Genomic DNA, 12,963 nt, shown 5'->3' with positions numbered 1-12,963 from the left:
GAATGATAAAGACGTTTTTAAAAGGTTAAGATTAAGTAAACCGACAGTGATCTATACTCTGAGAAAATATTGTATTTAGTTGTCAATAAATGATTATAAACGTAGGTGTGTACATATTTTTACTTACTTAGTTTAGTGATTTATTATTTTCATAATCTTGGTAATAGAAAAATGGATTACCTAGGTTGTAGATTCTTTTAATAATTATAAAATACATTCAGTTATATATAAAAAAGACTCAAAGTTAGTATACAAAATATCCAGAGTGTAGTAGGAAATTTTTAAAACTTTCAATAAATCTTCTATATAACATATGGAATATTGATTTTAAATTCTGACAATTTCGTGATACTTCTTGGATATGTTTCTCTAGGTACCTACCTAGAGACCTACCTTCCTCCAGGTAGGAATAAATAATTCTATATTCTTGATAAAGAAGTTTAAATGGAGATAATAGAAATGGGTTCTTACAAGCAGATTCTGATTATAAAGTAAAGCCATTTTTAAGAAGTCCACTAAACAATCCAATTTCTATAATGAATTTCATATTAGAACCAGATATGCAACATAACTTTTTAGGTATGGAAGAGAATGTTTAGGTATTATTTCATTCATTGGAAGTGGCTGTATCGTTAAAAAGATTCACCCGTTCTAATATACAACAACATACTACGAGTATAACCTAGCGAGAGATCAAAGACCAAGACCATTTTGAAAATGAATTGCTAAATGAAGACACTACTGAACCTTTTAAAGTTGAAGGTGTTTGAGCCAACCTTATATAATATTTTCAGTATTATGGAAAAACCCGCCACCAAAAATTGTATAATCAAAAGAGATATTAAAACATTATTGTGATTTCTTTGACAATTAATTAAAAATTGGTCTGTTCCGAAATAAATTTTACATTTATCTTACAGATAACTAACCGCAACATAATTTGACGTAAAAAGACGGGTACATTTTATTTTATAAGTAAATATCTATCATTCAGATAACTATCTGTCATATAAGACAATATTTATCTGGAGGTGAAAAGGCCGGCCCTTTAATGCAAGAAGTTTATTATTCTAAAAAATTAATTTTTAATTCTTATGAACATTTTGTTGATCCTAAAAAATTTGCTGCGAATTTGGTGATCGGCACAAAATATAATACAAAACTCGAGCTTTCCCAACAAATAATTTGCCAACCTACAATTACGTTGGTTTTATACGGATAGGTCGATTTCATAAGACGACTTCACGCAAAAAGTTCAGCGACTCTCCAAATGTGACTTATTTGTTATAAAAATTGTACAACAAATTAATAGTTATTTATTGTACAAGACGATAAAATTGTACTTCGAGAGCGTTTTTCAGTGTCAAGACGTCAGTCGAGAAGCTAATTATGCTCGAGAAGATAATGCGATTTTATTGTCTTGTGCAATAAAAATTTTTTTCTATAGCAAGACTTCACGTTCAGGTGAAAAATATAATTTCAAAGAAAATTGTAATTTTTAGCACAAAAATCGCAATTGCGTTACTCCGTTGCTAGGGATATGAATTACTCTGTCAACAAATGTCAAACAAATGTTACGTTTTGGTTTTTGCAGAGAATATTGTTGCGTTTTGTGTACAAAGTGAATAAATACAAAATGGACGGAAAAGAATTGACACAAAAAAAGGAAAACCTGCCATCAGATGTAGAAAATGCAGCGTTGGAAGCAGAAAGTTTATTGTTGCCACAAAAATCTAGGATGATGTATGAGAAAGAATACCAGTCTTTTAAAAAGTGGAAATGCATTAAGAATATCAATGGCGTGAGTGAAAAAATACTTCTGGCGTATTTTTCTGAAAAGTCGAAGAAAGCGATGCCATCGTCATTATGGTCGTATTATTCGATGCTGAAGCGTACGTTGTTGGTGAATGAAAATTGTGACATTTCTAAATTCAGCAAGTTAACCACCAGATGACATTATTAAATTTCTGACAAAAGCTCCTAATGACGTCTATTTGTTGATGAAGATTATTGCTATTTTTGGTGTGCATGGAGCGACTAGGTCCGATGAATTGTACAAGTTAGAAGTGTTTAACGTGGACGACAGAAAATCGGTGATAATGGTTTCATTATCTGATACTAAAACCAAGCAGGAAATGTCGTTTTGTATTACTGACAAGAAAAGTGGACTGAGTTTCTTGGAAATTGTGAGAAAGTATATTGCCTTACGCCCCAAAAACGTACCTCACAGTAAGTTTTTTGTAAATTACCGACAGCAAAAGTGCACTACTCAACCGGTGGGGATTAACAATATATATAATATCCCCAAGAAGATTGCAGATTTTTTGAAACTTGCAAATTCAGAAATGTACACGGGGCATTGTTTCCGTCGTTCTTCAGCTACTATGTTCGCAAATTTTGGAGCTGATCTAGTAAAAGTTAAACGTTTAGGTGGATGGAAATCGTCATCTGTTGCAGAATCTTCCATTGAAGAGTCAATAAGCAATAAGATTGCTGTATCCAAGTGTATACTTTTCGGACCAGAAAATCAATCCAGTACCTCGAATCAAGTGTTTAATCAAACGAGTACAAGTTGTGATGCTTCAAAAATAGATATTTCTAATAATTTTAATTGTAAAATTTCAGATGTTTGTAATCCTTAATGTGTTTGAATTTGTAAATTTTATTGAATAAAAAAAAAGTTAAAACATTTTATCTACTCTTGCTGTTAAAGTGTCACTTTATCTACCCTTGCGGTTAAAGTGATACTTTATCTACTCAAAACAGTTGTTAGAGCAACATTTTAACATTAGCTATGGAAAAAATACTATTCTGTTGTCGTCCTTGCCTTAAAAAGGAGGAAGACAGAAAAAATTAAAGTTCAAAAACTATCATTAAACAATCAAAAACTAGTTATCAAAAACGTACAATATAATAAACACAGACGAGTGTATTTTTGACATAAATTAAATTTCAAAATTATTTATTTAATTATGAACTTTCTAAATTTATAATAATTAAAACATTGTAAATCTTATGGACTAACCTCATGTTGTAGGTTTTTATGCTTCTTATACAATGTTCTTTCGTTTTTGATTGTATTATTGAAAAATTGATTTAAATTTATTTTAGCGTATCCTGATAAAGCAAATAAATTTAGCAAAAGCTCGATATCATAAGACTTTTACATAATATAATCCGATATATTTTAATATACTTTTCTTTGATTTCCAGGGATCTAGCCAGCAACAATATCTCGACAATAGACGAGACATCGTTTGCCCGCTACATCCACCTAGAAGAACTGTAAGTATTAACAAATTTCTATGCACGGCATTTCCGTACAAACTTTTCCATATTTTCGCGAATAGAAGCCCCAAAATTGCAGTTGGAATGTGCCAAACGATGAAGGAGATGGTCGCTTTCCAACATCGTTCGGGGACACTCACCTCTTCTACGGACATATCGCAGACACATTACCGAAAGACGGGACCTGCTTTTCGTCGACCATCTATTCAATCACTTTGTTAAATTTTTAGTCGTGTGGAATTTCGACAAGGAGACGTTACACTGCGGAGAATACTCTAGTTGCATTGAAAAATAAGTTTAAAAACGCGTTTGAAAATAGTTTTTTGACGTTTTAGTAATCACTAAGTCAAATATTGTAACGATTATTTTGCCTATCAGCTAGGGTATTACTATAGGGGGTTAAAAATGGGGACAGAAATTACGGGGATAGAGATAGGGTAAGCAAAACAAACCAAAACGTTTGCGAACGGCTACTCAGGGGTTTTCTGGAGAGCTGGGCGTGGATAAGTTGAATGACAAGGGAGCTGGAATAGGGTAACTACTAAAATGAAACAAAAGGGGTACTTACATCAGTCTCATGATACTATAACAAACAAGGTATGTTCACTTGATGTTCTGATTTTAATCGACTTTTAGCATGACGTCATAGCGAGACAAAGCCAGGGGACTTGTGTGGATTTTATTTTAACGATGCATCATATGGCAACGTTGTTCCATTACTGTAATGAACAACTTTGAAACTTAAACTGTTAACGGTAAGTATTCCTCGATGCCATATCGTGCACTAAGAAGTCATAACAAGTTACTTTGTGTGAAAACGTGGTTTGAAAATTATTAAATAATTTGTAAAATTAATTAAAGAAATATATGAATCTTCGATTTGATTGTGTGTATTACAAACAAAATAGATATTGCTACCAAACATAAATTAAATATAAAAGGCCGGTAAAATGTAAAGAATTTGAAACATAAGTAAAAGCAGGTCATACTTCAGACTTTATGAATATCATTTAGACATTTATTTTACAATCTTTGTGATTTTTCTCTTGCGGATATTGTAATAATTATCTTTAATATTTTTATTTAGAATTAGTATTAAATACATTTTACATATAAAATAAGTAATTTTACATCTTCGCTAACATTTACGTATTTTGCAGCTTCTGTTAGGTTTTTTTAAATAATTTTTAGTTATTTTTAATTTGTTGTTGTTTTCATTACAACTACGAAAAATATGTTCCAGTTCACTACATTTAGTTACAAATTCCAGTGTTGGTTTGAGTAAACCACCCTCAGAAACATGGTTTACCCCATCTAAACGATTTATCGTTAGCGTCCGGAATATATCGAAGTATTTCTTTTTTTTTTGTAACTTAAATGCAATGAAATCGGCTAAATTTTTCAATCAATCCCATTCCAGGTCTTTTAGATTCGAATTAATAAAATCCTGATGACTGTTAATTAAATTTTCAGGGTTAATTTTTGTGTCACCACTAGGAAGGTTTAGCGAGAAAAATATCTCTTCAGTTACAATTTCATAATAATTAATTATACTATTAGCAATAATATTTCACAATAGTTTTTCTTTTGAACAATAGTCAGCTTCTGTAGAATGTTTTGATCATATTCTCGCGGTTTCTACATTAAATTTGTCTCGCTGAAAACACTTGAAGACCCATACATTACGCATTTGTTTGTCTCTAGGAAACACAAAAAGACGACACTTCGAAAAAGATTTACTTTTTTATTATAATTGTTTAAACAACCCACCACTGCACAATACATTATGGCAAGCAAATAATTAGTCTTCGTTATAAAGTAGCTACAGGTAGTCGAGAGGAAGTTGCGTACGATAAATAAATTAGGTGATATTAACACAGTAAACTGAATGTTTTCACCACAAAATTTATATAACAATATAATATACAAAGTCTTTACTACATCAATGAATAAATAAAAATATCAGTCACTGTTATGAATCCCACGGGATATCATCAGATAGAGCATTTAACTTGGCATCATTAAAGTTGTCTCGGGCTTATGTCACAGGTATGCGAGAGAGATACAAGAACATGCGCGTTGACTTATCTTGTTAGTTATAGTATCATGCATCAGTCTCCTGGACAAACAAAACACAAGATGGTTCTCAAGCTATTTAAAATTGACGTCGCTTAGAAGAATCTTCCTGCTGGATGAACGAAAGGCTCTTCCTTCCTAAAAAATACAAAAGGGGGTTCGAATCTTTTTAAAAGAAGTAAATACTCTTTTGTTTAGAGAAAAAAATTACACATTTATTGTTATCTTATCACAAACAGTTACAAAAATAGTAATAATAAAAAACAAACTTACTATATTACTATCCGTTTACAATCTTTAGAAGTTGTAGATACTACAAGAACTTACAATAATTGTTAATGGGCGATATTTGTAACGGAAAAAATTAGAAATGAAAAATAGCGTTTTAAATGAAACTATGCATAGTGGTTAACATTTTTTTTTAAAAACAAAACAAAATCTCAAATATGATTAGATATTTACCAAATGTCAAAAATAAAACTAGCTTTCAGATGTCAACACCAAATTTTAAAACTTGAGAACAATTAATATGACAGCTTAGCCACACCCTAACATTTATAATTTTAACTATCACAACTTCCTAACCTGTTATTAAATCAATTATTTAACAAAACAGATTAAAATTTATGTGGTTATAATTTACAGATCTTATAATGTTACAAATGGAAACTGTTTATTTTTATATAAAAAAAGTTTAACTATAAAATAGTCCCTGGTAGTTCACTAAATGTTAATTTCTTTCTTTTGAAATTTTTGGGGACAAACAAAACGAGGATGGAAGCTGCTGGACAAAATGGAAACATGTGGTTATCCTTCAAAGTTGTTGTAAACGCCGTTTTACAAATATCTCAGATGAGAGACGGCATGTAAAATAAAACACAGTGATTACTCGTTCAAAATTGACACATTACATTGAGTATAATTCACTTTTTTTTAACAAATTTGCCGGCTTCTTAACGCCGACACTCGCCGCGTCTTGTCTCAACCAAGATTCTCCCCAACCTCACTTAAAACTATAACTACACATTGAACTGCTACAATACTACATATTTTCCCATAATAAAAGACGAAAAACGGAAAAACTACGAATTTGACGAAAATTTGGACTACAACGAAACCAACTGCCCTTGACAGCGGCTTTACGGACAAGGATGTAATTATCTTTAAAAATCATTCGCTTAACTCGATATAAACAAAACATACACGGTTAAATTCCTATTTATTTGACATGCCGAATATCCTAAAAGCGGCTCTCGATCAGAAGAATACCGAGGAAATACACATCTGTGATATATAAACAAACTTTAAAATGTGTTTATATTAACTCCAGACGTGCAAAATGATTGAAAATACTTTTTCGGTGTTTTAACATATACAAGGTGATTTGAAATGCTACAAGATCGTTACAAAAATATCTTTAGAATAACGAATAAACTAGAAAATATTTATAACTATTTTGTAAATAATAACATTTGGCCTTGGTCATGAATAAAATTGTAATTGGAGTATGCGATGAAATAAATATAGCTTTGATTAAAAGGTTAGTCATTTTTACACAAAACTACATAATACATAACCTAACTGGTTGGGTACAACTTTTTGCTTTATTAAAAACCACAAATTTATAGAAAATGAGAGGATTGAATCAGCATTTAAACAATTTTTTCCGCGAAAGCCGAATTTTCAGTAGCATTTTCAGACTAAGTTTATTCTAGATATAATACAATTATTGGCACATAACACGAACATTTGTATCACACAATATTTTCTGGAAAAACTATCCAAAATATCACACGTATATTCAGTAATGTAACTCTAAAGAAAAAATCTTTAAATGAATAAGAAGCAAACTAGTAAAGGACAATATATTGAATACATTTTCAAAACTAAGGTTGAAAACAAGATAATATTTAACTACAGCAAACAAACTTCAGTTTTTCTTTAGTCATATTTTTATTACTATTATTGTAACACTTACCACTTTATGTACATAATTAAATGTATCCAAATTGGCTATTTAGATTATGACACTTTCTTTAGATTTGACTAGTAACTTTCTTGTCGGCCAGTGTTTATTAAAATTGACAGTATACTATATATTTAACTCGTATCTGGTCAACACATTTTACTTACGTAACCGGGCAACTCGGGTCCAGTGGGCCCACCACTGTACTTCAATGTACTATTCATATTTACCCATATATTTCTAATATTCTTTTTTGATTTTTTATTAAAATTAAATTTAAATTGTCTAGATTAAAAAAAAGGTGCTACTAGTATGCGGTCTACCTCGAGGGTGCGATTTACCTGAAGGATTTGCACAAAATAATGAAATGCAAGAAAACTTTTGTAGAAAAAATATTTATTCACAAGTAATAAATATTTGAAGCCAAATAAAGAGTTAATAAATAAATAAAACCTTTTTTAAATATACCAGGCCATTTTATTTGAAAAGAGGGGTTGACGTTTACACATACCCTGGAAAAAGATTACGGTGTTGTTGCCTTTCAGTATTGTGTGAAAACGCTTCGGAGAAAAGATTATGGTAATTAGCAGCTCATTTATAAAGTACCGACAAAAACAATCCTTATAAAATGAATAAAACGCATAAGTCAGAAGAATATAATTATTTGACTTTTACAAATTAATACTCTCTCATATCAATTTACTATTTTAGTTGGGACTAAGCCACAATACTAGCTTATTCCCAACTAGAATAGCAAATTGATACGACAAATTAAATTGTTATTAGGTATTAGGTTAAAAAACAATAAATATAAAAAAACAATAGATAAGTATACACACATTTCTACTTCATATTTCACAAATTTGTTTTTGTTTCCTGTCCTTTTTTGTTGGGAACATGTGACACCTTTTTCTTGTTAAAACTGGAGATTTTTCTAGTTTTTGCTTTTTGTTGTGTTGTTCAACTTCCCGTAGGCATTTTTCAATACACTGTTTTGTTTCCCATTGTAGTCCCCTTGATTTTCTTCTCAACATTTGAGGCAACACTAGTTGTTCTACAATCTCCTCCTTTTATTTTTTTTTAGTTCCATTTTGGATGTAAATTTGTCCAAGTAATAAATGAGGCTACCCCAGCCACGTCTAAAATATTCATAAAAAATGCAAAAGGTCAACGGTTATTTCGTTTTTTGCACATATATTTATGAACCATTTGGTCTAGCGTATCGACACCACATTCTGTATTATTATAATAGAGCATCATATCTGGTTTTTTGTCAACATCATCTGCACAGTAAGTATTGTAATGCATGGAATACAGGATTAGGACACTTATTTGATTTTTCGGAACGTAACAAACAAGAGATGCTTTTGAAGTGAATCCGAAAATTGAAGATTTCTCTAACCGGTTCTTGTTTGCTAGAAATTCCCGAGGAACAAATATCTTATTTTTTTTTCACTGTGCCCACAAGAGTTAGTGAATTTGCCAGTAATTCATGTGCAAAAGCAAGATCAGTGAAATAGTTCAAGCAAGTCACATTTCTCTTGGAATTATATTAAGGCAAACGAGTTGCTTTACAACTTCAGATGTAAGACCTTTGGCTACTGTATTTCCGTTTTTTTCTGTATATGTTATTCCAACTAAAGGGGAATATGTTTCCGAGTCACAGGCCCACCATATTTTCATGTCATACTTATCTGGCTTTGAAGGCATATACTGCTTGTAAGGACACCTACCTCGATACAGAACAAGTTGCTCATCTACCGTTATGTTTTTTCCTGGTAAATAGTATTTCTGAAAGTTTTGGTTGACTTGATTCCACACATCGCGTATTGCTGCTAATTCTTCTTCGTTCAGACCTCGTGTTCTTATCGTCAAATCGAAAAAATCTTAGCAAATTTTTGAATCGTTTTAACCCCATGGTAGCTTTAAATATAGTAGATCCATAAAACTTACTCCAAAGTATATCTACATTATGGATGTTGGCACTCAGGTGCACTGCAGTTAGTAGTAGTCCAATAAAGGCATATAGCTCTGTAGAGTCGCAATATTTCTAGTTTTCCCATAGGACTTTTTCGGCTTCTTTATTTGTACACTTCACTATTTTGTTCACAATTTTTTTATCCACAAACAAACAAAAGGAATCAATAGGATCATTTACTCTTTGACCAGGGGCTAATATTACTTTGTGAACTTTACTTTTTATTATGTCGCAAGATCGCATACGACCTGTCGGTTGTGGTTGACTATTCTAGTTAATTCCAGCCTTAGTTTCAAAAATTACACACTCTGAAATTTGGGAACTTATAGCTACACATTATTATTCATTATCACTCAATATCAATTCCTCATTTGCTTTCGAAAAATGATCTTCAATTTTAGAGTCACTTTAAATGCCACCTACTTCAGGAGATTCTTTATCATCGGAATACCATAAATCATTAGCAATATCTTGCCGTTCTGCCGCTGATAATGGTTTTCGGGACATTTTATAGTCGAGTGCTTGTCAATTATTTTGAAATTATAACAAAGGCTAATTGTGTAAAATATATAATTCTATAAGAAAAATATTTTTTTACCTTTTTTTTGCTTTTTCATAGAAACTACGGTCAGTTATTTTAGGCAATTCACAGGTGGCCATTGCGGTCAGGTGATTTATAGATACTAACATAAACAAACTTTGATTTTCAAAATAAATATTGTAGGTAGCAGTAGTAGCTACTTGATTAGAGTCCCCTAAAAGGGATTTCATGCATTTTTCAAAAGTTTCTTATAATTAGAATATATTTTTTGAAGTTAAAAAATCTGTTCACTGGAGTGGACTCAATGCATGAGAGGGTTAAATAATACTATTTTGTATTTTTTTAATAATTTATCACTATTGGAATATTTTTCATATTTTTCATTAGCATGGTTTGAGGTCAAAACAGCGCTACAGGTCTTGTAGGCCCCTGGCTTCTAAAAACTTGGTTATTTCTCTTCATTTTTTTCGGTCCCTTGCTTTCTTTCTCCAATTTCTCACGCCTATTTCTGACAAGTCTTGCTTTAATGCTTCGAACCATTTCTTCTTTGGGCGTCCTCTTCTTTTTTTACTTATTTCTCCTTCCTTTAGTATTGTTTTACCATTTCGATTCTCTGGCATTCGTATAATGTGACGAAGCCGTCTAGCTCTTTGGGCTCGTATTTTTGCCGTAATTGTTGGTTTTCCATACATCCTCATTATTTCTTTATTCGTTCGTCTTCTGCAAATATTCTCTGCCGTCTTTATTGCTCCAAAGATTTTTTTGAGCACCTTTCTTCCCCAGATCTCTACTTCATTTTCTTCCTGCTGGTTCATAATCCACGTTTCACTGGCATACATCACTGTGGGTCTGATTACTCTCTCGTAGATTCGCAGTTTAGCTGTTCTTGGTACATTTTTTGCTTTCAGTAATGAATTTAGTGACACTATCGCCCTGCTTCGTTTCATTAATATTTTGTCTATCTCTTTTTCTTCTTTTCCCGTGTTCGTTATGGTTACTCCTAAGTATTCAAATTCTGACCCTTTTTTAAAACTATAGACAGTCTCTGCTCCTTTCATTTTGATACATTTGTTATTATTTGTTATGTCTCCTCTCATTTCCATATATTGCGTTTTTGTTTGGTTTATTATTAATTCGTATTTTTTTGCCTCTTCTTCAAATTTTTGGAAAACTTTTTCTAAATGTTTTTTGTTCTCGGTAGTATCACCACATCATCCGCGTACGCTATGTACTGTTCCCTGCTATTGAAAATTGTTCTGTTTGTGCTTATATTTTGATCTTATTACGATTTGTCCTAATACTAGGTTGAATAAATTCGTTAATAGCGGATATCCTTGTTTTAAACCTCTATTTACTGTGAACTGTCTATAGTACATGTCATACTAAATATTATATTTTTTATTATGTATTAGACCTACACTGTTTATTGGTTTAAGTAGAAAGCCGAATTTCGCTAGACTAGGATCGCTTCATTTCCGGTGGAGCTTTCAAAATGAGTTGCATTAGCAATAAACGCCATAAGTGAGTTGAACAGTTATTGAATCGAAGAATGAATGAAATGTATGTATATGAATAGGAGCAAATATGGTGAAAGATATGACTTTCCGAAAAATTTTATTAGTTTCTTCGAATTTAATAATAATAATATTTTATATCGTTAAAGCTATGGGTAAAAAGTTGTTCATTAATAAGTGAATTTTTAAAAGTTACTCTGCGTGTTACAGTTAATATTTGCTCAAAATTTTTCTTCTATATTTTGTCTACAAGAAATTCATTTTAAAAACAACAAGATTCATAATTATTTAAGAAATTATACAAGTATTTTCAAAATTCGACAAAATCAAGAACATGCCAGTGGTGAAGTTTCAATGTTTATCGAGAATTCCTCTGAATATTGCAGTAGTTCTCTGATAACAAATCTAGAAGCTAAACCGGTGTCCTTAGTAGGTGGAGTAAAGCTTTTGATCGACTGTCCAATATACTGAGTTGAAAGACTATATCACCACCATCCAAAAATTTCTGACTGACTTGGTAGAATTCTTAAAATCTGTAAATTTTATTAATAAAATTGAACAAAATACATCAATAATTAAAATATATATTGTATACCTTATCTGCAATTATTATTTTGTATATGTCTAGGTATGGTGAATTTTTGTTCATCAATATTGTTCTGAAGCTATTTTCTTGTGGCATTTTAAAGTAGATACTATTTAAATGGGAAAAAGCCACAATTAAAGGTTAAAGTGAGTTTATAATTTATGAAATTAAAACGTCAAGAAACTCACTTTAAACTTTAAGTGTGGCTTATTCCCATTTAAATAGTATATACTTTGTTCATCTATTTTTGTAGTTTGTTATGCTAATAACCATAGGTAGTTGAAGCAAAATAAATAAAAAAAAAACACCTAAAATTCTGAATTCAAATTCAGGAAGTTCAAAATAGCAGGAGGAATTTGAAGTGGAGAGAACGTTTACTAACCAATTGGTTAAACTATTTGGAGAAAATACTTTTAATGTATTTGTTCGAGATTTAAAATAATTTTCTGTATTTTTGGATGTATGGACGAGGGCTTGTTTTCTAGTTTAAAACAAGCCCCCATCCGAATTGGTTACCGCGACAATTATTTCAATAGGAGCATTCACAGACATCAATCTCTCACTCAATCTCAACCCAAAGACTCAGATCCTCTTCATATAAAAGTTTTCTTCCTTACATCAAAGATGTCACTGACAAAATCGACAAAATTCTTAAATCAAGAGAAACAAACACAATATTTACCCCCAACTTTCATTTCTTATATGATCAATCAACGACAACATTTCAAATTAACAATGCGGAGTTTATGAAATTCCTTGTGCAGATTGCTCCCAATCCTATATAGGCCAAAAAAATCGTAGAATCGTAAATCGTATTTATGAACATTCCATTTTGTTCGCAATTACGATTCAATTTCAGCTCTAGGTTAACACCATCTTCACACAGGCCACAAAATTGATTTTAAAAACTCCATACCATTCATAGCTATGGTTTGAAAAAACCATAGCTTCCATCCGCTTCTATAAACCAAGAATGATCTGAGAAACCATAGAAATTAAAAAAAAGGCCAAATT

At 31.3% G+C, this 12,963-nt stretch overlaps 1 protein-coding gene across 2 annotated transcripts in view; it reads left to right on the top strand.

Moving 5' to 3' along the window:
• rk (G-protein coupled receptor rickets) overlaps positions 1-12,963 on the top strand; it is an 896,029-nt gene that overhangs the window by 388,604 nt on the left and 494,462 nt on the right. For both annotated transcript variants that reach the window (XM_072536684.1, XM_072536673.1), the window contains exon 2: positions 3,214-3,285. In XM_072536684.1, coding sequence (XP_072392785.1) covers positions 3,214-3,285 — 72 coding nt within the window. The remainder of the gene's footprint in view (positions 1-3,213; positions 3,286-12,963) is intronic.

This window comes from Diabrotica undecimpunctata, chromosome 1, assembly GCF_040954645.1.
Source record: "Diabrotica undecimpunctata isolate CICGRU chromosome 1, icDiaUnde3, whole genome shotgun sequence".
Classification (NCBI taxonomy): domain Eukaryota; kingdom Metazoa; phylum Arthropoda; class Insecta; order Coleoptera; family Chrysomelidae; genus Diabrotica; species Diabrotica undecimpunctata.
Note: the sequence above shows the minus strand (reverse complement) of the source record. Positions and strands in the feature narration are given on the sequence as shown.